The sequence below is a fragment of the Sabethes cyaneus genome, chromosome 3, assembly GCF_943734655.1.
Source record: "Sabethes cyaneus chromosome 3, idSabCyanKW18_F2, whole genome shotgun sequence".
NCBI lineage: Eukaryota > Metazoa > Arthropoda > Insecta > Diptera > Culicidae > Sabethes > Sabethes cyaneus.
The window spans coordinates 233,161,004-233,188,041 of NC_071355.1; the positions used below are offsets into that span (position 1 = coordinate 233,161,004).

General features: G+C 40.2%; 2 protein-coding genes and 11 non-coding genes across 13 annotated transcripts; 1 reads left to right on the forward strand and 12 right to left on the reverse strand.

Moving 5' to 3' along the window:
• Positions 1-1,406: 1,406 nt before the first annotated feature.
• On the reverse strand, positions 1,407-21,270 carry LOC128740878 (dynein axonemal heavy chain 2-like). The gene is made up of 28 exons (XM_053836451.1): positions 21,204-21,270; positions 20,437-21,144; positions 19,926-20,383; positions 19,693-19,823; positions 17,729-19,626; positions 17,505-17,666; positions 17,226-17,448; positions 17,031-17,154; positions 14,293-14,447; positions 14,060-14,230; positions 12,895-13,996; positions 11,887-12,831; positions 11,662-11,817; positions 10,643-11,598; positions 10,226-10,591; positions 9,626-10,084; positions 9,060-9,566; positions 6,658-6,826; positions 6,417-6,577; positions 5,696-6,355; positions 4,705-5,639; positions 4,183-4,639; positions 3,393-4,101; positions 3,002-3,202; positions 2,772-2,931; positions 2,340-2,686; positions 1,855-2,274; positions 1,407-1,796 (listed from the first exon to the last, which is right to left on the reverse strand). The coding sequence occupies exons 1-28, from the start codon at positions 21,268-21,270 to the stop codon at positions 1,407-1,409; spliced, it is 13,197 nt and encodes a 4,398-aa protein (XP_053692426.1).
• A 1,259-nt stretch (positions 21,271-22,529) lies between these two features.
• Positions 22,530-23,641, forward strand: LOC128740879 (sulfotransferase 1B1-like). Its single transcript, XM_053836452.1, has 3 exons — positions 22,530-22,702; positions 22,753-22,932; positions 22,996-23,641. Exons 1-3 carry the CDS (start codon positions 22,530-22,532, stop codon positions 23,639-23,641), a joined length of 999 nt encoding a protein of 332 aa, XP_053692427.1.
• A 212-nt stretch (positions 23,642-23,853) lies between these two features.
• Positions 23,854-23,972, reverse strand: LOC128744780 (5S ribosomal RNA). Its single transcript, XR_008412407.1, has one exon. It is a non-coding gene; the product is annotated as a 5S ribosomal RNA (ribosomal RNA).
• Positions 23,973-24,155: 183 nt separating this feature from the next.
• LOC128744874 (5S ribosomal RNA) lies at positions 24,156-24,274 on the reverse strand. The gene has a single exon (XR_008412488.1). It is a non-coding gene; the product is annotated as a 5S ribosomal RNA (ribosomal RNA).
• A 184-nt stretch (positions 24,275-24,458) lies between these two features.
• On the reverse strand, positions 24,459-24,580 carry LOC128744818 (5S ribosomal RNA). The gene has a single exon (XR_008412443.1). It is a non-coding gene; the product is annotated as a 5S ribosomal RNA (ribosomal RNA).
• A 184-nt stretch (positions 24,581-24,764) lies between these two features.
• LOC128744886 (5S ribosomal RNA) lies at positions 24,765-24,883 on the reverse strand. The gene has a single exon (XR_008412499.1). It is a non-coding gene; the product is annotated as a 5S ribosomal RNA (ribosomal RNA).
• Positions 24,884-25,066: 183 nt separating this feature from the next.
• LOC128744898 (5S ribosomal RNA) lies at positions 25,067-25,185 on the reverse strand. The gene has a single exon (XR_008412510.1). It is a non-coding gene; the product is annotated as a 5S ribosomal RNA (ribosomal RNA).
• A 183-nt stretch (positions 25,186-25,368) lies between these two features.
• LOC128744909 (5S ribosomal RNA) lies at positions 25,369-25,487 on the reverse strand. The gene has a single exon (XR_008412521.1). It is a non-coding gene; the product is annotated as a 5S ribosomal RNA (ribosomal RNA).
• A 184-nt stretch (positions 25,488-25,671) lies between these two features.
• On the reverse strand, positions 25,672-25,790 carry LOC128744786 (5S ribosomal RNA). The gene has a single exon (XR_008412413.1). It is a non-coding gene; the product is annotated as a 5S ribosomal RNA (ribosomal RNA).
• A 183-nt stretch (positions 25,791-25,973) lies between these two features.
• LOC128744798 (5S ribosomal RNA) lies at positions 25,974-26,092 on the reverse strand. The gene has a single exon (XR_008412424.1). It is a non-coding gene; the product is annotated as a 5S ribosomal RNA (ribosomal RNA).
• A 183-nt stretch (positions 26,093-26,275) lies between these two features.
• Positions 26,276-26,394, reverse strand: LOC128744810 (5S ribosomal RNA). The gene has a single exon (XR_008412435.1). It is a non-coding gene; the product is annotated as a 5S ribosomal RNA (ribosomal RNA).
• Positions 26,395-26,577: 183 nt separating this feature from the next.
• LOC128744822 (5S ribosomal RNA) lies at positions 26,578-26,696 on the reverse strand. The gene has a single exon (XR_008412446.1). It is a non-coding gene; the product is annotated as a 5S ribosomal RNA (ribosomal RNA).
• A 183-nt stretch (positions 26,697-26,879) lies between these two features.
• Positions 26,880-26,998, reverse strand: LOC128744831 (5S ribosomal RNA). The gene has a single exon (XR_008412454.1). It is a non-coding gene; the product is annotated as a 5S ribosomal RNA (ribosomal RNA).
• Between the last annotated feature and the right edge of the window lie 40 nt (positions 26,999-27,038).

Here is a 27,038-nt window from a genome sequence, read left to right on the forward strand (position 1 = left end):
ACTATTCACCAAGCGGCATTCACTGCTCAGCAATTTGTTTACGAATTGAGCAAAGCGAAAGTGAGAAAAAACTGCCAGCCGGTCGTAATGCTTATATGCGCGGTGCAGGGGGCGCATGGCAACTGACAGCAATTTTATTCTGATGAAGCGGGCGTAGGGTGTAGCATCGGTAGCATAGATGTTTCTATGGACGCTTGGCTTAGGAACCTACAACTTTTTAGACCTTAGAAATTTGACTTTTCTTGCATAGTTCCGAAGGGTTAACGTATTGAGAATAAATACATACAGGTATTTAGGGTATTTAGATGAATTCGATAAATTAAAATAGTTACAGCCAGGGGTAGCGCGCACAGTTGGATTTGATTTTGCTCTTTTGACTGTAGATTTTTTACATCACATTTCAAATTAGTCTAAAACAAAGATTTTAAATAATCTGTAGATTAATTATGACATTTTTGGAATGATTTTTCAGCTGGATAGCAGCTAAAACAACCTTTTTCTTTTAACACGCCGACATTTTGGTAAGTGTTAGAAGCAAAACATTGTAACTGCTACAAAGCCGAAAAATCATCTCAAAAAATGTCACAATTAATTGAAAGATTAATAAAAAAGTTCTTCGTCAAACTTGGCACGTATGTTCCTTGACGTTAGAGAATTAGCACTGGGAGTTTGACAAAAGGGGGAGCTCTAACAAGGGGAGGGGAGATGTAAAAGTAAAAGGAGTTGCGTTTCTCTTGCAACTTCTTTGAGAAAAGAGGGGGATTCCACCGAAGACGAAAAGGTGGTAAAAAAAAGTCTGTTTAGTTTCCATTATAGAGATTTTCATGGAGCAAACCGATGCATAATTAACTATGTAACAGAAGGGGGGACTTGCTGAGAAGGAACCGACAGGACGAGAAACGTGAGTGTGAATGTATGTTCCGACATTACTCCGGAACTTCTGGATTGTTCTTCATCAAACGTCGTTTGTCAAACACGTTTTTTGGCATGAAAGAATTAGCACAGGAGGGTTGACAAAAGAAAGAGATGATCTCTTACAAGGGAAAAGAAAGTTTCAAATGGTTAAACCGGTGCGTTTCTCTTGCATTTGGAACGATAGCAGTTGTACAAATGGCTGGTTTTCTGAAAGGGGGAATAGAATGGCCATTGGCAAGGGGGAGCTTCAAAAATGTGAAAAAGGTTTTGAGTCGAGTTATAGGGATTACCGACAGATTTCCACTTGTAAATGGGGGACAACATGAGGGAAACTGACAAAGCGAGTAGACATATTCAAATGAAAAAAAAGGGTTTTGTTTCTAGCGTTATGAAAATTTTCGTTACAGATGTACAAGTGACTGAGAGACAAAGGGGCTTCGAGTAAGATCGGGCAATCAGCTAGTATTACTATAATAACACTATAAATTATTTCATTTATTCAACAATAAAACCGTATAATATTTGATCCAAGTACCTTCGTCAGTCTCCCCACAATTGAGGGGCACAGCCATCACGAAGTCCTCTTCCCTCCTATGTTTATCGTAGAAACAGGGACAAACATATGTAGCAGTGCTTCGCCTCCTAGCGGCGCCACGTTGGACGGGCTTGACCGCTATTGGCGGCATTGGACAAACCATCTCCAATATTCTTGGCCGTCGTAGGCATTGTTTTTCCAGATTCCAACTAGCGTTCTCCAGGTGCACTCCTCGAAGGGTGAACCCTTCTGTGATTGAAATCTGAACCAATGGTTTCATTGTGTTGTAAGGAATCACATTCCACGTCAGATCAAGAACAGGAATGTTGTGCGTGACGGCATATAACTGAAATCCATATGCAAGATAAATTCATCGCTGAGGGGAAAATTGAGTGATTACTTACCTTTAGGACACTGTTGAGAAAACGTTTAGGTTTTATAAACCGTCCCAAGATAATATCAGTGGACAGTTGTCCGGTTTCAGACCATTTTCTAAAGTATTCAACTCTGTCCTTCAAATTCATCACCCAATCCGATAAATAGTTGTCTGTAGGATACGTGAGCCATTCCGTCGGTACTCTGTTCTTGTGAACATTAATAATCAAACGATAGTACACGTCGGTCATGGGATATTCCCCGGATAGCACAACCATTATTTGCTTGAGGTTTTGGTTAACCAATTCCACAGTTCGGTTGTAAGTTGAAATTTCACACAGCAAACAATCGCTCACCGGTGTTCTGTTTGCTCCAACTATTTTGGCTGCATTGTCGTAATCCAGATGAACGGGAAGTGTTGCCAGCAGTTCTGAGACTGCATGCTTCACCTGCCAACCGAAAATAAAACAAATTCTGATTAAAAGTTCTAAATTTTTCGTTACAAAATACATACGCTTTTATAATCTATTGCAACTTTTTGTTCGCTTTGACTACCACTTTCTGTTTCGGCTACTCCAATCTCAATTTTTGACAGGGTTTGCAGTAGGTACATCGATTGGGATTCCATGTATTTGATGGCTGCATTTTCGTTTTGTCCAAACACGTTCACTCCGTCGGTAGCGGGAATTTGTTTGTTGATGAAGTTCATGCACGCTTGATAGTTTCCGTCCCGTGGGTAACAGTACAATGAATCATTCGGCACCAATGTGCAATGTGAGCTTGTTGCTGCTATCTGTGGTCGAAAAATTTCCTCACAATAGACGTCATATATCCTGCGATCCCATTCGTTGCGAATGTGTGCTAAACAAATATAGAAAAAATTATGATAAAACAAAAAGTGACTGACTGAATTCTAGTTCGAAACAAGATATTTTCAAATATTTACCGCCGTATCCAACCTCAACAGATGCGGCCTTTATAAAATGCCATACAACGGAATTAACATATACACCGGTGCTGTCCTCAATATTAGGTTCCGCGCTGTTGGCAGTGCCCTTCACTGGCATCATTGAATCAATGCAAAAAAGAAGTATTTTTTTCGACATCTGAAAAAAGTTAAACGTTTAATTCTTCTTATGAAATACCGTGAATGGCATGGTTGGTATTCTGAACTACCTGAAAATCCAGAAGATTTGAATAATGATGGTTCAACCATCCTAAAGTTTGGAATTTTTTCCTTTCGACAAATATTGAATGAAAGAACGCCAAAGAAAATAACAGCTTGCGAAGTAGTTTATTGTGTTTGTTTTTTGCAATTTTCTTGAAAGTCTTTTCACCCACATGTTCGTAAACTGAATGTACATGTTGTTTTATTCCCTGAAACGGAAGGTTTTTCGTGAGAATTTTCATTTCATAGATTCATACAAAAGATCTGTACCTCCGGTTCATTAAATATGCATTTAACACTCAATTGTAATGTATTTATTGCAATATTGGTAAATTTCATATCGCAAAACATCCACAATCGAAAGCTTGATTGGCCGTCGTTGGTTTTTAAATATTTTACTATGTGAGTGAGCTGGAACATTATTGATTTCGATTTGTGGCAATCTTGTATAAACAACCATCGATTGCTTTCAACGCACATTTTCAAATCATTAATAATAGCAGCTATTGGCACGGTATTGGCATTCAGAAAGTGCACTTTTCCTTCATTTTCAATTTCAGCCAAAGCTTGCACTTCATTCCACAGATTCCTACTAGCAGATGACACTAGCAATATAGGTGTCACCACGGTTGACTGACTAAATATATCTTTCAAGCTGACATGAATGTATTCAGCAAATTTTACTCCAAGATTACGCCTTACAAAATTGCTCAAGCAGGCTTCCAATCGATCGGGTCTAAGACTGCGAACCAACAGATATTTTTGAAATTTGCTGAGATTCCGTTCCCACGAACCGGGCAGGTCTTCACACTCCGGATATACTTCCATGTACCAAGACTTCCATGCGTCGTTCGCTTCCTCCAACGATTGAATAATTCCCCGAAAGCCAGGAATTTTGTCAATTTCCGTTATATTGTCCCACTGTACCTGTGATATCCATTCGGGGCTAGGATTTTCCGCTTGCTCAAGACGATCGATTTTTTCAGCGCCATGCAGAAGAAAATTGTACTCTCGGACATTCAACTCTTCGTTCGCGTACAGCAGAGAAGCGCACAGAGAAAATGCAAAAATTCTTTGATCCGGTTGTTTCAGTGCGAAGCACACATTTCTACAAAATGTTAGATGATTATTCGTTAGTTAGTTAGTTAATTCGTTTGCGATATTTTTAGTTTAATAAAAAATCATTCACCTGAAAGCATTATACGTATGAAAATCGTTAATCCTTTTCTTACGTTCCTCTACGTTTTGAGATCTGGAACTTTTCTCTAGTGATTGTAGAAACAGCGTAAAGTACCAATCCAAAGAGAACCAATAGAACGAATTCACTCGCTTCATTCGGTCGATGACATCGAACAACAGTGACGCCCTCGTTGCACATGGGCTGTAGGCTTCTCGGGATGTTTCCAACTCTTGCCTAGTCCTCTCGGCGTTTTCCAATCCGGAATTGATTTCTTCGGAAGTTTTCCTTGAGAAATTCAATGTTTTATACAAATCTTCATTATCTAAAAGCGGCACGGTGCTATTATTCAAAATGTACAGAATGTTCTCCTCTAATTCGATCAAAGTTTTCTTATTGGTCGATATCGTGCGCATCAATTGTTCTTTTCGTTCCTCCAGGGTGGGCATTTCATGTTCCACAACTATAGCTGTTGGTAAGACATAGAAACATTAGTATATTTAAACATTTATTTTCTCAAACAATTCCACTTACCAAGTAACTTTTCTTCTAATCCACGTAATCCGACAATAAAGTTAACAACATTAACGACTTTAAGCAAAGAGTTGTCCGATATTACATTCTTATTACTGATTAAGTACATATTATGCTTCTTATCATCGTTCACGGAGTCGATAGTCTCATTTTCAATTTTTATGTTATCACATGTTTTCTCACTAGCTTGCGTGTAAACATCATGCAAATCATCTAGGTTAAACACATTATGCTGCTGAATATTGTAAATTAGAAGCGGATTGCCTTCGCATACTGTCGTTTCTATGAATCTCCTCGTGATATCCTCGTCAAAATCACATTGTACCATACCCCCAGTACAGTACATTTGATTGAACCATTGATGAATTTGACCCTGCGGATCGATTGCAAATGGCAGCCGAATGGTGCTGTTGAGTAAAATAGCAGCATTCTCCAGTGAAAGATCATCAATTGGAAAACCCTGATCTTGCCATGTTTCCAGTGTGTTCGAATCATATAGATGCTCAAACAGTACAAAATTTTCGGTAAATTGTATTTCAAGGGCTTCCACGTCAATTTTCCATTGCTTCAGGATGGAAGTTCGGATTGTGGGTGGCAAAGGTCCGAAATATGTGAGACATCCTACCGCTAGCAGCGTGTCTCCAATCGCGTTCGAATAAACTTTCCGTAAATTGTTCGCAGTATTTGTCCATCGTATCTTTTCACCAGCTAGTCCATTTATCAGTTCTTTAGCCCTTTCCAGTTTTAAAGCCATTTGTCTGGCGGCTTCTTCAAGCTCTTGCTTGCACTTCATTTTATACTCATATTCACTTCGTAGAAGTGCTAGTTTCTCTGCTAGTTCGGCCAGTTCTTGTTCTGCTTTTAACAGCGCATTTTGTTTTTCAAGCAGCGACGCTCTAGCGTCTTCCATTTTTCTGATTTTCGGTCCAACATACCTGAAATATAGATACGTTTTTCAATTTTTATTCCATTACTGATACTTACTTGTTACTTGTAAACTCTGCCATAGTTTTCGATCGCTTTCACCCATAGCATGAGCGATTTAGCTGCCTTCGACACAACTCCAACTTTGTTCGGTTCCAGATCAGGATTCCGGGCGTAGGTTCCAATTATTTTCAGCGTCTTTTCGCCGATATTGTTCCGGTCGAAGTTCCGCAAAGTGTCCAAAAACTTTTGCTCTCCCAGCTGCCGTTTTGATTCAGCCCACGTGGGCTCTTTTCCCAGCAGAATCATTACAGCATTAAGGACTTGCTCTACCTTCACCGGTGGCCGACTGTACGATTTTATCTCATTCATGTCCTTCTTGTTTAGCGAATCAAGAGCGGCTATGGCACTGTTTAGGGCTGGCATGGCCTTTTCCAAATCCGCTTCCGCTACGTCTGCCAACTGTTTGCAGACAATTTCTTCCGCACCGATTCGCTCGCGCTTAACTGCAACCTCCTGACGTTTTTCATCTGCTTCGATCGTTTGTTGTTCAATGTTTTTGATAAACTCTTCTAGCTCAGCTTGATATTCCGCTATGGTTTCTCGCTGTTTTTCTAGCTCCTGCTGCAGCAGTGTTACGTTTCGAGTGGCCTCTATTATTTCCTGAATTCCATTGTGGAATTTAGCGTATTCCAAACTTAAATTATTTCGTTTCCATTGAAGAACCCTAAACACAGAACGTTGATAGTGAAAACTTTTGAAAGCTGAAAATTCAATATACCACACACCTCTCAAATGCATGTAGCATCTCGAAATACCAACTGCAAAGTATATTCAATTTTGGGGAGTATTTCGGTACATCGGTCATTACTACCGAGTGAATTCGGGAAAGCGCGTCTGTCGTTGCCACCTGTAAGCGTTCTTCGGTGCTCTGGACTAAACTTTCTCGCTTTCGTTGCTGCGGGTCCAATTAAAGTAAAGTAATCTGTAATATTTTTGTATCATTTCTATCAAGTTGGGGCCACTTACCATCCGCTCTGGCTGAATTCCGTTGTCCTTTCTAAGCAGTATGGGACGGTCAAGCGTTATTCGTTTCAAGAATTTTTTCGATATTTCAGCTAGACTTTTTTCCGTTAAAGGATGCACACAGCTCATGGTGACACTCGCACATAACGAAGGAAATCGGTTTTTGAATATTCTGTAAAAAGTTATCGAGAAAATATTTAAAATGGATAAAAAAACTAATGATGACAATATTCCTATGCCTCCTTAACAGACCAAGGGAAAGACCGCATTAGGGATTTAATTATGGTAATGGTTAAAGCCGGATTTTCTTGTGTACTGTCAACGTTTAAATCCATAAACAATATTACATAAGAATTTGCTGTCGCTTTTTAGCTACACAGAAAGAACAAACTTGCGCAGAATTAACGACATGCACAAAAAAGTGCCAATATACTTATTAGTAATAGTTCTTGTCACCATGTATCTATTTTCTTTGTTGGATTTTTTTGACCTGATATAAAAGTTTCAAACTAACAGGCTACAGTAAGAAATAAACAAAAAAATTACTAATCACAAAGACTGTACTCGAAAACAACACTTTCTTTTGCATGTAACTTTTCATGGATGAAAGTTTGGATAAAACTAGTTTAGAGTGTAATGTTTACATGTGCACAATTTCGTCACAATCTGTCAAGTGGTTATCGAGATGGCTTCCAAGCAAGAAGTGCTTTAACACAAAATTAGGGGCGCGGCCTTAGAAAATCCAAGCCAGCCCCACAGATGGATCGCGAAACAGTTGGGAATTGATCATTCGACTGTGTCCCGTGTGGTAAAATCATTCAAGAAGTGTAACATAAGACTATTTCCCATAATAAATATAAATAAATTATTAAGAAAATTGTATTTGTGTTGCATGTAAGGAGCTAGGAAAAATAATTGTTAACTTTTAAGATAAAATTCCCTATGGAGAGGTAGTAGTAGTTCGATTAGTTAAGAAAAGGTGGAGATTGGAATTAGGCTGCTTCTTTATTATGCAAACTAATAATTTTTAGTATTGCTTCTTATTGTTCTAGGATTCAATTATCCACAGTGAAAACAGTGTTTTCGACGTTCGAATTCTACTAAGACATACAAAAAATAAACTTTGATGAAGCAATAATTGATAGAATTCTATGAAATTCAACAGTCTGGTAATATGACATTCAACATCTAAAAAAATGCTCGAACCCGGCCTGTATCTATACTGCCGCTACTCGCAAAACATTCACATTTATATAGGAAGCTCCATAGAAAATTGGACTGTTATGCGAGTAGCGGGTACTATTTTTTTCGAATGAATCAAATTGAGGTAAGTTTACTGTTAAATATTTACAGCATGTTTAGTCAAGCCACTTGCTATCAACTTTTAGGTTTTCGGTTTTTCACAGATGGATCGAAAGATAATTTTGCGATTTGACTGAAAATTAGCTCGATTCTGTGCCACTCAATATCCGAGTAAACTGAAATTTTACTTACAGAATTTTTACGAGCAGGCAAACATTTCCTACCGCTTCTTTTGATCCCATACAAACACCCATTGTCGCTGTCGCATTCACATTCACCATGCTTATAACTAACCCGAAAGATGCGAACGCCAAATGAGCTGTACTCTTAGGAACCATTTACAAATTACGTAACGTATCTCTAAAAGGAGGTGTATAATTTTACGTTACATTTCGCCAACCTACTATGCAAAATTATGATGCGTAGGGGAGCGATGCTGTTTACAATCATTCGAATTTACGTTACATAATTTATTAATATTAACATATCTCTGCTTGCGTACACATACAGGCAGAGACCGGTTTATTTTACTTTGCCGAGCTATTTATAGCCACACCACGAGTCGGCGCACTGAAGCGAACGACTGGAAAATATGCTGTAGCGCTACTTGTACCGACGCCTTTCGACTGGGAGCTTGGCATCTCCTGTAACGTGGCTACTCACGGGTCGGGTTACGGGCTGATTTGAGGTTGGGGTCCACTGTGTGCCGGGTAAGTCCATGTTGACGGGACGTCCGCACTAAGCTGACCGTCAATATGGGTGCAATGGGGGAGCCCGATGCATTCAGGTTGGCTAAAGAGAGATGAACCGGGCGAGGGGTGAAAACCAGCAGCTAAAAGTCTCCGCGGTAAGCAGTAGTGGGATCGCGTCCCGGAGTGGACTTCCGGTGCCAGCCTGACCAATAAAATCACACCGTAATCTTTTTGTCGCATGACTTTTTGCCATTTTGGTATAGTAAAAATTGTTTCAGTACAGATCCTTAATGCTTTCGACTTTACAGCTTTCATCAAGCTGAATGTTTAAATTATGTGACACAGCCCGTAGGATCACCAATCAAAGTGAAATACTTTTATTTATTGTACGACAAATGTGGAAACACTTACCGGAACTGCTCAATGCACACTGGGGCACAAACAACAAAGTGTAGATTGTCTCTGATTTTCGTCCAATCTTGATTTAAATTCGAGCAGGGATAGTAGCCATCGATAGTGCCATTTGTAGCAATACTATTTAAGATTTCCAGCATATGTTCGTTTGTCCTATCCTTTCGATCAGCCAGCACCAGACATAGTATTCGATTGTGTTTACAGCTATCGAAAAGATTTGTCAATCGTCTTTCTACCGTTTCCAAGTTGTCGGTACTTTTTATATTCAGGCGATATAACGAAAGCTTCAGCTCATCGGTGGACTTGGAGTTTTCAAGGTGATAGTTGAAAATCGATACTGCAATGTTGCAAATCACTGTGCGACCACTACCAGCTCCACCCAGCAAAATCATGTGTGCATTTCCATTTCGGAAAATTCGGAGTAATTTGGCAGCATGTTCTACTGCCGTTTGATGAACAATTACGTTGCAATGCTTTATTTCCATGCAAGTCTCGGTGAAGCGCCTGTAAAATTTAATAATTTTCACATTTGCAAGTTATATAAAATTACATTTTTGTATTACACAAATTGCTTAAGATCTTGCATGTTTTCGTAACTTCCTCCATCTTCAGATATAGCACAAAACGAAGGGCTCCTGTTGCCCGGGCATAGACCATGCAGCGTGGCTTCAAAATATTTCGATACAGTATCATTAAAAATCTCGTAAAACTTCTTGTGATCCGCCCTCTCCAATAAGTCCCACGTTTCGCGATAGCATTCGTGAATCCAAAGTCTAAGCAATGAACTCTTCTCGGTAACATCCCGCTCGGTACTCATCCTGCAAAATGAGTCCAAAATTCGTCCGATTGTTTTCAAGGAAAATTGATACCGCGGTTTGTAGGGAGTTGGCGGCATTCGGACCGACAAACTTTGGATCAATTCAACGGTTGCCGGTGCCAGGGATTTAAGCAACGGGCCTGAAACGTTAGTACGAGTCTGTATCGCTATTTTTCTGCTAAAAATGTAGGATAGAGCCTCTTCGCTGCATGTTGCGTAATAAATTATATGAAATCGGTTAAGGAGCCGGGCAATTGACGAGGTTGGTAGACCGGTAAAAAGTACCGTCCTCATAGCTGCAACTATACGAGTTTGCTTTAATCTTTGGATGCCCTGCTTGGCGTACCAAAATTGGTTATCGATAAGATTTCGTAGAAATTCTGTTGTTTGAACGTCGTTTTGGTCGAAAACTGAGTGGAAGTCGTCCAAGAACCAAATCAACTGTTTGCGTTCTCTTGGGTAAACCAAGCCTTTGGCAACGTTGATCGAATATCGCGACAGTATTCTTTGCATCCACTCCGCGCGGGTGTTTGAAGTTAAGTTACTTATGCAGTTTATTTGTTTCTCCGAGTCTTTGACTGCTATTACATTCTTAATCATCAGACTTTTTCCTACCGTGTTCTCACTAGTGATTAGAACTGGTTTTGAGTTAGGTAATAATTTTCCCACAATAAACTGGTAGGAGACATTCTCGAGTGTATTTATGAAGTGACTGAAATTTAAATAATTAATTTATGTTACGAAATTGTTATAATTGTATTACCCATCGTCAACTCCGTTATTTTCAATTTGTTCAACACTCCACAAAACCCACGTAGAAGAATTATTAGCAATTTGGATGAAATATTGGAACACATTACCCTTTAAAGGAAAAGGCGTTATGATGTCGGAGACTTGCTCCCGAACCAATATGTCGAACTTTTCACGGTCGGCTTCATTCATGGATGCTCCAACCGACCATAGGCAGCAGAAGAAAAATAATTTTCTGAAAGCCTCCATTCTGATACTTTCATCTGTGAGAAATTCCTCTACATTCCAGCTATCTGCGATTGAATCGTACAATTGACAAAATGTTTGGATCACGTTTATGTCCGAATATTTTGGAGAAATGTTACAGCCCGAGCGGAAGCTAAAGAAGTTTTCTAAACACTTGCAACCAAACTCTTCAAGCTCTGGCTTGCAATCGGCTGTCAAATAAGTGGTGTACGATAACCAGGAAAGAAATGGTTCCTTCCACGTCGTTAACCTGTGATCTATGTGAACAATCTCAAATTTCGTTACCAAAGATGGAGTCGCATTGGCAAGATTCTCTGTCTCAACAACGACTCTCAAGTCCGGCGTTCTATTAGTCAAAATGGTTAGCCCGTTTGTTACAAAACGGTCCTGAAGGGTGCTTATGCAATCCACCCAGCAGGGCTGCAAATCTACCGCATCAAATATTAAACACTTTCGGCCGTGCTTCTCCGAATCCATGATTCTGCCGATCATTTCGTCAAATTTCGATCGATTGAATGATTCACCATTATCAGCCGTAGCTTCCAGAATATGTGGATTGATGTGATATTGTTTGATGTTGTTATCACTATCACCTAATGCCTTTAAAGATAGGTTCAGTAGAAGGGACTTGCCGCAGAAGGATTCACCCGTTAAAAGCATTGGTCGGTGGCAAGACAACTTGCGCATAATTTCTTCCATTTTAGACAACTGATATTCAGTTGGCTGTAATAATTATGATTATCATTTTAGGTTGCTATTTTAAAGTAAAGTAACAGAAAAACCTACAATGATTTGATACTCTTCGAAAAGTGTATTAAAGTGATAGATGCTAGATCTCAATCCTTCTTCGTCGTTTTTGTTGAGGTCCATTTGAAAAACTAATGAAATGCACTTGTCGAATATCTCCTTTTCATGTTCGGACATGCCTGGTGAAAATTCCTCCTAGATAACATATGAAAATCATATATTTTAGTCAGTAATTCAATTTCTCATAAAAAAAAACATTGTTACCCGCAGGGCCATAATTACGATCTCACTTTCCGTTTGTACATGATCCGTTGAAATTCCTACAATACGCTTCAAAGCATTTCGGATGGTTTTGAAATTCCACAACTGCAGTTTGTCGTCAAAATTTAATTGAATATGTTTCAGAAACACTTTCAACGCACCGGTAATCGGTCGGTATGCTTTGAGCCCGCTAGAGCATAACATGTTTTGCAGCACTATCTCTTCATCGGGAAGGACTGCATAAACCGGTCGCAGAACTGTTCGATCGAGACTCGGCACTATGGCCGAGTATTCATCGGTAAGTGCAAACAATTGAAACTGAGTACCGATTTTAGCTTCTTTCAGATTCAAGGTACTTCGTTTGTCTCTTTTACCGAAGGAATTTTTAATAAATTCGTTTGTTATTGTGAGTATTTGGGATGGCATATTTTCCACCGCACTGAAACTTAGCCATGCTTGTAGTTTGAAAATTCCAGCTATATATCGGGAAATCGTTTTCATGCTCCAACCCTTATCACACCGAAGTGTAACATGAAATACTGCCAATTCGGTTGAAAGTTCTTCGAGTACGTGGGTTCCATCTTCATTGTTGCCAATTAGATACGGAATAAATTTATTCTTCATTGCACTCGTTATTGACATGATTAACCGACTCGTTTGAGGTGTAACAAACAACGGATTAGTCGAGGGTTTGCACTCGTATCCATAATTGAAGGAACAATCAATATGGCTGATTGAACATATTCCCGTTTGTTCGTTCCAGTTGGAACGAATTTGCGAAAGCCATTCGAAGTTGTTTAATCCAGCGACTTTGTCACGAATCAAAGAATCTATCACATCCCGATTGTTTATCTCGGTTACAATCAAATAATGTAATTTTGTTTTTAACAATGAGTTAGTTTGCTCGCTTTCTAGACTTTTCGTTGAATCTATCAGTTCTTTTAACAGCTAATTGGGATACATAGAATATCGTTATTAATAACTAAAAACTGAAATTTTCCAAAATCTTACCCTATTATGCATCGTACGTAGCATTCTTAGGGGTTTCGGTTTACCCAGCAGCTCGGCCTGTAGCAGAGCACTTCTAATGTGAAGCGTATTTTCAATTTGTGCACTCTTGATGCACATCTGCAGGATCCACTTCTGAAGCCAACCACTTTCAACTCGGCGAAAAAAGGCTCTCTTCAAGTGTAGCAAGCAATCGCGTAACAAGTTTTTCAATGCTTCGTGGATAGACTGTTCCACCTCGATCATTATGGAAGCACAAGTCGATGCTGGTCTCAGCATGATTGGTCTTACGAAATCTATCTTCTCAGTTATATTCAGGTGGACTCCTGTAATTTCAGTTTCCATGCTTCTATGAGGAATATCCAGCTGCCTTAGCAATAACATACTAATGTTCTCAAACATGTGATTCATTGCCTGATTTAGGAGTTCAAAATCCTTCGGATACGAGATCAGTTTGATCAGTAACTGGTCGGATATTAAATGGAACCGAGTGAACGTGTTCCTGTAGTTTTCCAATATAGTTTCCAACGTTCGGGTCAAAGACTCAAATCGTTTTCTTAGCATTTCCGCTTGTTCTAACATTGTACTACCTGTGTGACAAATTTCCTCACGTAAATTTGCCATGCGAATAAAATTCATCATAGAGGCCCAATCGTCATAGCATGACTCAAAACTTGCATTAAAATCAGCCAGCTCCGCTGAAAGTGACGTAATTTGATAAACGTTATTCAATGAACCGCATTCTTCCTCAATCAGCAGCAAACATTCGAGCAAATCCTTCATAAAATTCAACGTTTCTTCCCAATAATTAATTTTATCTTCAAATGGCAAGCGATGTTGTGATTGCTGCACACGGATTATTCTCATGATGTTATTTTCTATTTTAGAAAAACATCTATCCGGATCAACAATCCTGAAGGTTTCATCATTAGTGACGATGCTGTAGTGAATTCGGTTCGAGTCCTTCTCAATTGCTTCCAGTTCCAGCTCAATGTCGTACTCTTTGCGTGCAGCATAGCAAACCCTTTTCAGAGCTCGAACATGCCGAAACAAACAGTAACCGATAAGGTCGCTTAGGAGTAGCTCAGCTTCAGCAAGCAATTCTCTGCGAGTAAAAATATGTGATTTAATAGCAATTCTAAGTGAGATTTAGGGTTCTCATACATACCTAGTTAGAATGTCGGAAATTGCCATCCAGTGTCTTTCACGTAGCTGGGATGACTTCATATCTATGACTACTGAAATTGTTGTTTCAAATTCGCGTACTTCCAGCTGTGTGGTTATGTAGATGGGATAAGTAACATCCTCTACTAGTTTGGAATTTAAATCATTTAGTTTGCTGATCGTGAAAACAAAAATTGAATCAAAACTCAAATAGATATTATGCTGCGTCAAATGTACCTAACAATTGCTTCAGAACTATCGATTATATCAAATCTTTCGATTAGGTCCACATATTTTTGACAGAACATTATGTCTTTCGCTTTAATCCAGTCGTCCACAAATTGCCATATACGTTGCATGGTTTCCAGCTTATTGCGAATGGTAATAAGGACCTTCAAATCAAAGAAAAGTTACGTTTATAAGTGTCACAATACATCTTTTATGTCGGTAAAAACGGCTGGATGCCTTGTGCACTGGACATAGAATGACCTCTATAGTGGTTCATAATCTCTTATCTGGTCACCTCTGCCTCCTCGTGGTACTAGCCGGTATACGAGCAACCTTGGTGAAGATCTAAGGTGGTATGGCGACACGGAAGAAGGGCTCTTTCGAGCTACGTTGGGCCTTCTATAATACAGTAGCGATCCTTGCAAAATAGCACCACTAGAACAAGGAAGTAACGAACGATCATAATTAGTAATTCTGATCGGAACGAACGGAGGATAAGTCTCTAGCGACGAAAACAGACTAGCGATTGGAAATTCGAAACATAGAATTGTCGGTCTTTAATTTTCCTCGGAAATATCCTTTTTTTCCTTTTATTATCGAAATTTTCAGCCGTGGGCTGGTTCATCTCGTGTTTCTTACAGTTGAATCGTCATTAGAGACTATAAATAATGTTCGGGTTGGCCAGGAGAAGGAATTTAAACCCGTTATTTGACGGATCAGCGCACATCCGCAAACGATTGTAAATGGGCTAAGACTTGTAGACTTCGCCATCTCCAAGAATATGACCATACTTATACAGGTAGTACCTTTTCCAGTATAACCTCCACCATCGGTAAACTTGGAGATCCCCCAGACCTACTGGGGTGCCAACATTTATCCGAACCTCTGCCTAGTGACAGTTAAAATACATCAAAAACTGTCTGTTGTAGTCGGCAACCGTCACGGTATAATCTAACGCGATTGAAACAACCGAATGTCGCCGAAAGCTACGCGTTGTCCCTCGAAACTGCGTTGCCGGAAGAGGGTGAACTGCATGGAGCCCCTCTTGAGGACTGTTGGAGTACCGTTGTAGCAGCCCTTAGCAGCGAAGCGGAGCCTGCAGATAGTGGAAGAGAAGAACGCTGCGGGGTCACAAATGCTGCGGGGTCACAAATGCTGCGTGGAGCCACCTGTCAGAATGCGGAGCGACACAAACAAAGACGGAGACAGCAAATCCGACTCTTTCTGAAGAAGAAGCGCCACTAGGAAGAGGAGCAGATCCACCGTTTTTACGACTCGTGGAAGTTATATCAAAGACTTAACGAATCTCGTAAGTTTGACCGACGACCGTAGGTGATCGAAAGGAGCAAGTAGCACTACGTTGGACACCTCCTGAATGACGTGCAAGCGGAAGTCCGTGATTGTGAAGGAAGTGACTTCATCGGTGCAGAGATGGGTGGCACATCGATAAGCAAAGTTAAAGAGCCATCCACCCGCTGAGGAAGAATCTCAGTGCTCTGTGTGAATCTCAGGTGGATTGTCGGACACATTCGAATCTCGCAGTAGACTTCGATAAGAAGATGGTCTTTTCTGCCTGCTTTTTAACATCGCATTTGAAGGTGATGAGACAAGCGGCGGTCGACATGCTGGGCACGATTTTTAATAAATCCAGTCAACTTTTCTGCTTTGTCAACCACGTAAATGCAGTCAGCAGAGCATTTGAGGCGGTGGCACATTAGTACACCAGACTAAAACGCGAAGCGAAGAAGATTGGGCTGAAGATAAGTACGTCTAAAACGAAGTATTTGTGTGAAGGAGCACAAAAGGTAGCTTAGGCAGTACCATGGTAAACGACGACCTCTGTAGAAAGTGCACATTGTACAAAACGCTAATTAGACCGCTTGTTCTTTATGGCCATGAAGCGGAGACACTGCTAGAAGAGGACCTGCAAGCACTCGGAGTTTTCGGACGGCGGGTGCTAAAAACCATCTTTGGGGCTGTATGGAGATGAAGAATGAACCGCTAACTCGCGCGTCTCTACAGCGAACCTACAGTATTCAGAAAGTTGTTAAAGCTGGACGGATACGTTGGGCATGTCGTTAGAATGCTGAACACCTACTTATTGTGTAAAAATGGGTTTCGCGTCGGATCCGGAAGAAACAAAACGAAACCAGATGGCAAGACCAGGTGAAGCGAGGTCTGGTAAGTACTTAGTGCTCATAGAACCCCGGTCGGCTGCCATGGACCGAGTTAGATGAAGGAATTACGTTATGCAGGCCTTGTCATACGACGTGAGGCCAACTAAGAAAGTTAAGTAATGTTTGTAAACAAGTACGTTACTCTCATTAAAACATTAAAACATTAGAGTCCTCGATCTTGCTCGGGATTACTCCTAAATTTGGCTCCCAGCACATATATGTTCACCTTGTCAGCCTTACAACTTTTCTTAAACCGCATGGAAATGTAATCGGAATAGAAATAGGAATCATTATTTATGAGACTTGTAGCATGCGGCTGACCTCTAAATATGAATATGAGATGACGTTTCATGAAATATTTGTGCAGCAAAAAGTTTAACAATGCCATGACAGTAAAAGTTTAGGCAAAATAGAGGCCGCAGTATCTGTTTGCAAAATTTTGACGTTATTGGATTCATTCCGTAAGTCTAATCGGTAAAATCCTCCAACTTCTTTCAAACAAAGGTAAAAGTTAGAAAGTTTTTTCATCATGTATACCAAACCACAAGTTTGAACCATAAGTAACCTTACATCCAATGGGTGATATTCTATGCCGAGGAGTTCCATTTTTGCCTTAATGATACGTTCTTGAGCTTGTAGTTCTTCCAATTGACGGAACAATTCATCGAGCATGGGGAATGCTTCTTCAGGTCGCCTAATGATAGCCAGGTATAGGAAGGATATAAGGGTAAACTTTCACAAGAATAAGTTTCTCAATATTCTTACAGGTCGTCACTGATCGGCATGGTTACATCCAACAGTTTCAGCATCTCAATGGCATTCACTTTCAGAGCGGCAACCTCTTCCGCCATTGTCAGCTTGAATTGATTCTGGTAGTTTTCTATTTGCTCCTTCGTTTGATTTATGAAATCCATATAACGCTTCCATATTTGGTGTATATTTTTCCTCAAATTGGATGCTTCCGGTAGTAGATCAGATGCGTATTTTTCTGTTCATCAAAAAATGGTTTAGTAACAAAATCAACTAAATTGTTAAAGTCTCTACCTAATACGTCGAAATAATTTTCGATGGTTTTAATCTCAGTCCGCATGTCGGGAATGGAATCATAACAATTTTTGAACGTTGCTTCCAGTTGCTTGAGCTCTTCCACTTCTTTCGGTTCAAGACTCAGTGCTTCTATGTTAGCATTCAGCGTTTTATTGAACTCTAAAATATAATATGGTTTAAAAAAATAATCTGACAAATTATATTGTAATAATCATGTTTACCAATAATACGTCCATAGGATATACATTTCAAATACTCAATATATTTATTTTGCCAGTCATGAATGTGATTTGTTATGGCATACTTGAGCTTCAGCGCATCCACCTCGATGCACTTGCAAACGGTTATATCATTTTGTTTTGCAAGTTGGTTAAGAAGTTCCTCGAATTTTTCAATATTCTTTTGAAACGATTCCGCCGTCATACTGGATAGCTTGAACTTTTCGATGAAAGCAGTTCTATTCACACACCAAAATGGACGAAATACATGCCATTTTTCCTTGAATTCCTGTAGCGCTTCCACGGTTGTATCAATCGCTTGTCGAATGCTTCCGTCTAGTTTCAGATATGTAACGTCTTGCATAAATTCTTCGTACAAGTTTTGCTCCGAATCAATTTGAAATTTTTGACACATGCTGGGAATTATTTTTATGGTAGACGTCACTTCTGCGGGCAGTCGTTTGAGAGCGGTTTGGATCGATTCTATTGTTGGGTAGAAGGTAATACCGTTTTTTGCCAGCACTAGCTCAACTCTGAGAAATGCAAACGGGTTGCTTGTCAGAGCTTTTTCGACGTTCTCTAGTGTGATAAAAGCCGAATTGAATATTGCCGCTTTGAGCAACCGATCGATCTTCTGTACGTACTGAGCCCAACTAACTGTCATTCTGCGTATGTTAGAACCCAAATTCTCAAATATACAGAATATATTCTTACTAATCTCCGACAATACTCGGACAAGTTCCGAAATCGAACCTTTCTTTTGGTCGCTTATGTTTTTCTGTAGATCTTTCAGTGGCTGCGCCTGCGGTTTGTTTATGTCAAATAAATACAGCTGATAGATGGTTTCCATCCGACGGGCTATTTTAATATTCTCTTGCTTGTAAATTTGAATTACGTCCAGAAGTTCTTTCACGTTAATCACAAACGTATCGATAAATTCATTCAAGTCATCGTCCCACGTTAGTTTACTTCTCAGCGGCTCAAGTTTCCTTTCAGTTTGTTGAATCATGGGTTTGAAAAATAATCGTTCTTTTTCAGAAACTGATGAAACTACATCATTGAAATAGATAACAATCCGAAGAACGTTGTCAAATGTTTGCTTCACGACTTCATTTTTTTCCATGTCGATAATGCTTGGAATGGTAGCACCTGCTGCTTTGAAAAAATGTGCTTCATCAATGATCACCAGCAAGCGCCTTTCAATATGGCACTCTAACAATCCTGGACGTGTTTGACTTCGACTAACAAGATTTCTATTCAACCACGTTCCGTAGTCCGGATTAATGGATTTGACCCAGCTGTCAGTGAAACCCTTTAATGCAGTTTTAACCTGCTTTTCACACGACTCGAACAACGTTAGTGCTTCATCACTTTCAGCAAAATGAGGAAAGAATCTACATCGCTCCAGTAGATCCTTCAATCGACTAATCCGTTCAAATTTTATTTTCAACATAATATATTGCCCTGTGTGTTCCGACAGCAGCGAAGGGTACCAGCTTATGCCGGACGATACTTCTTTCGACAATATGATTAGCTCAGCGTGAAATATTTTCCACACTTCAACAATTTTCCTGGAAAAACTCTCCTTGATACTATCGCGCTTGTAGAAATTCAGCAGCGTTATAAGAACGTCTACCTTTTCCTCTAGGTTTTCGGTCATCAAAAATACGTTGGAGAGCAAGTTTTCTATTATGTCGTCCAGCTTCATGAGCATTTCTCGAAACGTTGCTATATGTTTGTACCACTCCTTGTTGTTAATATCCAGGATGATTCCCGCAACCGATTGAATAACTTCAATTCCATCGGCGAAGATCTTTTCAACCCGGTCGCACTTATCCTCATATTCCTTAGCATTGTTACAGGAAAAACGATAGTTTTTGTACGATTTACTATCGCTGTACCTAAACGAATGACAACCTTAGCCGAAAACAGGTTTCGTACTTCGATACTCGACACTAGATACTTACTTGCCAAAGATCAACATGGCATCACAGATTTCCAGTACATCATCCAGTCGTTGAATGAACGCGTTTATTTTATTGAAGATTGTTGCGTAATCCAGATTCCAAGCAAATTCCTTTTTGTAATGTTCCAGCATCTGTAAAATTCGTGTAGCAGTTTAGAATTGTACCCATTAAAATTTACTTTTGTACTCGACAAAAACTATGCAGAAGATGAATTCTTTGACGCTTGTACTTACCTCCTCGTAGATTATCTTGTACGATTCACAGCAATTGATTTTTGTGTTGCAAATTTCAATTCCGTACTGTGGAGATACAGTAAGAATTTTATTAATATCAATACTTTGCACACAGCAGGACACTATTTCATTGCTCAGATACAAAAACAGCTTGGTGATGCTTTCGTCCTCCCGTAGATAGGTCGAATTTGAACCGATGAAACGAATAATATGCATAACATATATCATCTGTGAGCAGAGATCGTCTTCTGTCTCCAGCGTACGAATCGCAAAGCATGGATCAACTAAAAGTTTCAGAAAGGGGATGTTGGATTCGGCTTTCAAAATTTCTTTTCCAAGATCGGAAAGCACTTCTCGCATTGGTTTAGTGTACAGAGATTGAGCCAATTCTAGTATTTTCATAATATGTTGTACATTCGGTTCCTGGAATTGCGTTTTGATAGCACAGAGAACTTCATCTGAAATGAACCATATTCAATTTTTTTGGTTTTTACACAGTAGATTCTCTTACATCGGTATTGCCAAAAATTATATTCGTCCTCCGGACATATTAGATCACCTGGCACAGTATGCTCGGTATCGCTCATAGTAGATCTGATTTGAGCGGTCCAATCAATTATAACGGCTTCAAGACGTTTTATCACCGATCGATTAAGGACAACTTCCTGAACTTCCATGTCGTTCCCTTCGCGTGGTATGTAAAGCAATGTCAAACCAGACAATTTGTAGTGCAACTCGGTCAAATTAGTTGCAAACGTATTGTAGCCGGATAAAATTTTTCCTTTTACATTTTCCGTCCATTGGGTGTTGGAAAGAAAGAGTGAACTATAGAACTGTTCCACCAATGCCAGCAGCGTCCCTTCGATATCACTCTGCAACATGCCAAACATTATGTCATCATGGAAACGCTCAACAACGTTAAAAATTTGTTCCGGTTTTCTCATAAAATACATCAAATCAATGAATGGGCACAGAGGGAACCCTAGGGAAGCCGAAAGAATATCTCCATCATAGAATATGAACAACATCGGATTACTAGCATCGACAAGCCATTGCCGGACAACCACTGTAACACTGTCACTGAAATCGTTCTCATCGTAGTCGAACAGAATAATCATGCTACGAATCGACTCCACCAGCATGTCCAAATCCTCATCTTTGTACAGCGGCTTTTCGCTTTCTTCAACTACTTCCTCTACGACAGCAACAACTTTTTTCGCTAAAATTTATTCATTACACGCAACGAGAACCAATAATAGATATAATGCAAGTACTTACGACCATCACTGGCGTCCGAAAAATCCGAAATATCGCTGATATTATCCACGTCCTGATTATCGGCCATCGTTAAAGAAAATTATCTTTTTAAAACAATGTGTTTTGAAAAAATAACAATCCTCGGATTGTCTTCCGTTGCTAAGGTGCACCGGTTGGCATAGAGAAAAAACTTGCTACCTGTTGCGGATAAGTGCAAAAACGTAAACCAGCATGGACAGATCGACATTCATATGTGTGTGGATTGTGTCATTTCTTCACATTATTCAAATCCTACTTGAAGTGATAAAGCTACTGCTGGAAGAAAATAGTAAACAACAATTTGCATATACGCAGCTGCTGGGTAGTGAATTTGCTACGGAAATAATAGTTTTTCTGTTTCAATTACTCACTTTACACAACATCCTGGTTCATTTGTTCGGGTTAATGCTGACGAAAAAACTTGCCATAGAACCTTACAACTTCAATTGCACTCTACTGGCTCGGTTGTGGCTGCTTTTGGCAACGGAAGCTATTTTGTTCAGTTTGGCCAAAGCCATTTTATGCTATGGTATGGAGGACCATGCAGAATCTGTTTTTCTACAAAACATGTCAGATGGCATAAAGCAGCATAGGCTTGATAAGAAGTGGAGTGCGTTTTGGAGTTTCTTGCAGAGATCTTTTATTTGTTGTGGGATCTACGGATATAAGGACTGGAAGAACATTGTTTGGATTAACGAATCTGAAAAACACATTATTCGAATGTGAGTTTACAACACAGGTTGTAAACCTACATGTCCTTATTTTTGTATATTTTTTATTACAGATTGAGTGAAACTAACAAAATGCTAATTCCTTCAAGCTGTTGCATTAGACAAGAAGGTTGTAAAACGTTAAATTTACACCAATTTGCTAATACTAGCTTTGTGGAAATTTCACATTTAACTACTTATACCATTCAACAACAAGGATGTTTGCCATCGTTAGTAAAATATGTGTGGCAAGAATTTCATAGAGCTTTCTTATTGAATCTATTAGTAGTTCCAATACAAGTAAGTACCATTAAAATCACGATAGTTTTTATTATAAAACCGAAATCCAAATCACAGATCATTCTGCTTGCATCAATGCGTTGGCTGTTTATGATGAATCGTCAGTATTAACGAACGGAACGGAACGAAACAAATTTCAATGGAACAGATCAAGCCCTGTTTGTCGTCGGCCTCAAACAACAATAAGATTTACGCAATGCTTTAGATAAGATAAGGCTACAAGTATGTGCTGTGCATGGGGCAAAGCAAATCATCTCAAACTATCGTCTATTTAGTTTAATTCAAACCGTCATAGAACATGCAGAACGTAATGGAGTCGCAGCCCTTCGAATACATTGAAATCACAGACCCGGTTCATGTGGAAACTCACACCGAAAGGGCCGAAGAAGATTACATTCTTGTGAAGGCGAAATCATGTGAAAATATTCCCATTAAAGACTGGAATCCACCGGCATACTGTTTCACGACTAGGTAAGAATGCTATTTGAAGCTTAAACGTAAATTATTAAATACGTTTCTAGATTCGAGAAGTATGCAGATCAATTGTTGAACTTTGCGGTTAAGCCTGATGATGTTTGGGTGGCTTCATATCCCAAAAGTGGTACTACATGGTGCCAGGAACTGGTGTGGCTTGTTTGTAATGATTTAAACTTTTCTGCTGCCAAGTCTGAATCTCTCCGTACACGATTCCCCTTTTTAGAGTAATAATTTTATCTATATATGTTTAAAAAACACCCGCTTATCATGATTATTGTTTCATTTAGTATTAGCCTGATACACGATACAATCGATGGAGTTAGCTCATTCGAAAAAACACGGAATAAGTCATCACCACGGTTCATCAAAACGCATTTACCGGTATCGATGCTACCGAAACAATACTGGGAAGTTCTTCCAAAGACGGTTTACATTAATCGAAATGTGAAATCAGTTGCAGTATCGTACTACCATCATTCGAAAAATTTCTTCTACCGTGGCACGAAAGAAGAATTTATTAAGTCCTTTATGAAAGATTTACAATTTTATTCGCCCATCCACACACATGTAATCGGTTATCATTCGCTGGAAAATTGTAGCAACGTTTTGTTTCTAAAGTACGAAGATATGAAATGCAATTTGCCAGAGACAGTCGAAAAGGTCTGTCGTTTTTTCGGACGATCCTACGAACAGGATGAGCTGAACTTACTGTACGAACACCTGTCATTTGATGCGATGAAAAATAATTTAGCGTGCAACTATGAAGATAGAAGCGAAGGTGATTGGCAGAACAAGGATCGTGATGCAAGATTTATACGTAGAGGGCAGATGGACAGTTGGAAGGAGGAGCTTTCCACGGATCAGACCGAAGAAATTGACCGCTGGACGTGTGAATCTATTAAGGACCACAATCTGCTTGATTTGTTTTTGTGAAACAATCTTTGCAGTATAATTACTAATTGTTATTATTGTTATTATCATTGTTTTATTATTTCAACCGTTTAATTCTTTTATATCCATGGTAATAATACATAAAAATCGTATCACTATTAACTGTTTCATTTAAATAGAACTACGATAACGAGAATAATAAAATAAACGCTGCTCCATCAGAACAACAGCAATAGTAAAAAAAATGGCAAAAAGGCCAACGACACGCGACGTTCCCAAGCGGTCACCCATCTAAGTACTAATCGCGCCCGATGTTGCTTAACTTCGGTGATCGGACGAGAACCGGTGTTTTCAACATGGTATGATCGTTGACAATGTCCACCCTCTTCGGTGGGTGTTTTATGCTGTGCTCGATGGGTGGTGCCATTGAATAAAAGCATAGCCAGCACTTATCTGCCTTCAGACAAACTAAAAAAAAATTTTCACCATTTAAAAGGTATATAAAAGCATGGCTGCTCCATCAGAACAACAGGAAGGGTATAAAAACTGGCAAAAAGGCCAACGACACGCGACGTTCCCAAGCGGTCACCCATCTAAGTACTAATCGCGCCCGATGTTGCTTAACTTCGGTGATCGGACGAGAACCGGTGTTTTCAACATGGTATGATCGTTGACAATGTCCACCCTCTTCGGTGGGTGTTTTATGCTGTGCTCGATGGGTGGTGCCATTGAGTAAAAGCATAGCCAGCATTTATCTGCCTTCAGTCAAGAGCTAAAATTTTTTTTCACCATATAAAAGGAATATAAAAGCATGGCTGCTCCATCAGAACAACAGGAAGAGTATAAAAAATGGCAAAAAGGCCAACGACACGCGACGTTCCCAAGCGGTCACCCATCTAAGTACTACTAATCGCGCCCGATGTTGCTTAACTTCGGTGATCGGACGAGAACCGGTGTTTTCAACATGGTATGATCGTTGACAATGTCCACCCTCTTCGGTGGGTGTTTTATGCTGTGCTCGATGGGTGGTGCCATTGAGTAAAAGCATAGCCAGCATTTATCTGCCTTCAGTCAAGAGCTAAAATTTTTTTTCACCAAATAGAAGGAATATAAAAGCATGGCTGCTCCATCAGAACAACAGGAAGAGTATAAAAAATGGCAAAAAGGCCAACGACACGCGACGTTCCCAAGCGGTCACCCATCTAAGTACTAATCGCGCCCGATGTTGCTTAACTTCGGTGATCGGACGAGAACCGGTGTTTTCAACATGGTATGATCGTTGACAATGTCCACCCTCTTCGGTGGGTGTTTTATGCTGTGCTCGATGGGTGGTGCCATTGAGTAAAAGCATAGCCAGCGCTTATCTGCCTTCAGTCAAGTGCGAAAATTTTTTTCACCATATAAAAGGAATATAAAAGCATGGCTGCTCCATCAGAACAACAGGAAGAGTATAAAATATGGCAAAAAGGCCAACGACACGCGACGTTCCCAAGCGGTCACCCATCTAAGTACTAATCGCGCCCGATGTTGCTTAACTTCGGTGATCGGACGAGAACCGGTGTTTTCAACATGGTATGATCGTTGACAATGTCCACCCTCTTCGGTGGGTGTTTTATGCTGTGCTCGATGGGTGGTGCCATTGAGTAAAAGCATAGCCAGCACTTATCTGCCTTCAGTCAAGTGCGAAAAATTTTTTCACCATATAAAAGGAATATAAAAGCATGGCTGCTCCATCAGAACAACAGGAAGAGTATAAAAAATGGCAAAAAGGCCAACGACACGCGACGTTCCCAAGCGGTCACCCATCTAAGTACTAATCGCGCCCGATGTTGCTTAACTTCGGTGATCGGACGAGAACCGGTGTTTTCAACATGGTATGATCGTTGACAATGTCCACCCTCTTCGGTGGGTGTTTTATGCTGTGCTCGATGGGTGGTGCCATTGAGTAAAAGCATAGCCAGCATTTATCTGCCTTCAGTCAAGAGCTAAAATTTTTTTTCACCATATAAAAGGAATATAAAAGCATGGCTGCTCCATCAGAACAACAGGAAGAGTATAAAAAATGGCAAAAAGGCCAACGACACGCGACGTTCCCAAGCGGTCACCCATCTAAGTACTAATCGCGCCCGATGTTGCTTAACTTCGGTGATCGGACGAGAACCGGTGTTTTCAACATGGTATGATCGTTGACAATGTCCACCCTCTTCGGTGGGTGTTTTATGCTGTGCTCGATGGGTGGTGCCATTGAGTAAAAGCATAGCCAGCGCTTATCTGCCTTCAGTCAAGTGCGAAAATTTTTTTCACCATATAAAAGGAATATAAAAGCATGGCTGCTCCATCAGAACAACAGAAAGAGTATAAAAAATGGCAAAAAGGCCAACGACACGCGACGTTCCCAAGCGGTCACCCATCTAAGTACTAATCGCGCCCGATGTTGCTTAACTTCGGTGATCGGACGAGAACCGGTGTTTTCAACATGGTATGATCGTTGACAATGTCCACCCTCTTCGGTGGGTGTTTTATGCTGTGCTCGATGGGTGGTGCCATTGAGTAAAAGCATAGCCAGCACTTATCTGCCTTCAGTCAAGTGCGAAAAATTTTTTCACCATATAAAAGGAATATAAAAGCATGGCTGCTCCATCAGAACAACAGGAAGAGTATAAAAAATGGCAAAAAGGCCAACGACACGCGACGTTCCCAAGCGGTCACCCATCTAAGTACTAATCGCGCCCGATGTTGCTTAACTTCGGTGATCGGACGAGAACCGGTGTTTTCAACATGGTATGATCGTTGACAATGTCCACCCTCTTCGGTGGGTGTTTTATGCTGTGCTCGATGGGTGGTGCCATTGAGTAAAAGCATAGCCAGCACTTATCTGCCTTCAGTCAAGTGCGAAAATTTTTTTCACCATATAAAAGGAATATAAAAGCATGGCTGCTCCATCAGAACAACAGAAAGAGTATAAAAAATGGCAAAAAGGCCAACGACACGCGACGTTCCCAAGCGGTCACCCATCTAAGTACTAATCGCGCCCGATGTTGCTTAACTTCGGTGATCGGACGAGAACCGGTGTTTTCAACATGGTATGATCGTTGACAATGTCCACCCTCTTCGGTGGGTGTTTTATGCTGTGCTCGATGGGTGGTGCCATTGAATAAAAGCATAGCCAGCACTTATCTGCCTTCAGACAAACTAAAAAAAATTTTTCACCATTTAAAAGGTATATAAAAGCATGGCTGCTCCATCAGAACAACAGGAAGGGTATAAAAACTGGCAAAAAGGCCAACGACACGCGACGTTCCCAAGCGGTCACCCATCTAAGTACTAATCGCGCCCGATGTTGCTTAACTTCGGTGATCGGACGAGAACCGGTGTTTTCAACATGGTATGATCGTTGACAATGTCCACCCTCTTCGGTGGGTGTTTTATGCTGTGCTCG

What these genes read in the sequence shown, in the direction of transcription:
- LOC128740878 (XM_053836451.1), bottom strand. Translation starts at nt 21,270, where the DNA reads ATGGCCGATAATCAGGACGTGGATAATATCAGCGATATTTCGGATTTT. An exon ending in ACAAGATAATCTACGAGGAG is followed by an intron (nt 19,824 to 19,925) that starts GTAAGTACAAGC and finishes CGAATTTTACAG; the next exon opens with ATGCTGGAACATTACAAAAA. An exon ending in GCCATGTTGATCTTTGGCAA is followed by an intron (nt 19,627 to 19,692) that starts GTAAGTATCTAG and finishes TCATTCGTTTAG; the next exon opens with GTACAGCGATAGTAAATCGT.
- LOC128740879 (XM_053836452.1), top strand. Translation starts at nt 22,530, where the DNA reads ATGCAGAACGTAATGGAGTCGCAGCCCTTCGAATACATTGAAATCACA. An exon ending in GCATACTGTTTCACGACTAG is followed by an intron (nt 22,703 to 22,752) that starts GTAAGAATGCTA and finishes ATACGTTTCTAG; the next exon opens with ATTCGAGAAGTATGCAGATC. An exon ending in ACACGATTCCCCTTTTTAGA is followed by an intron (nt 22,933 to 22,995) that starts GTAATAATTTTA and finishes TGTTTCATTTAG; the next exon opens with TATTAGCCTGATACACGATA.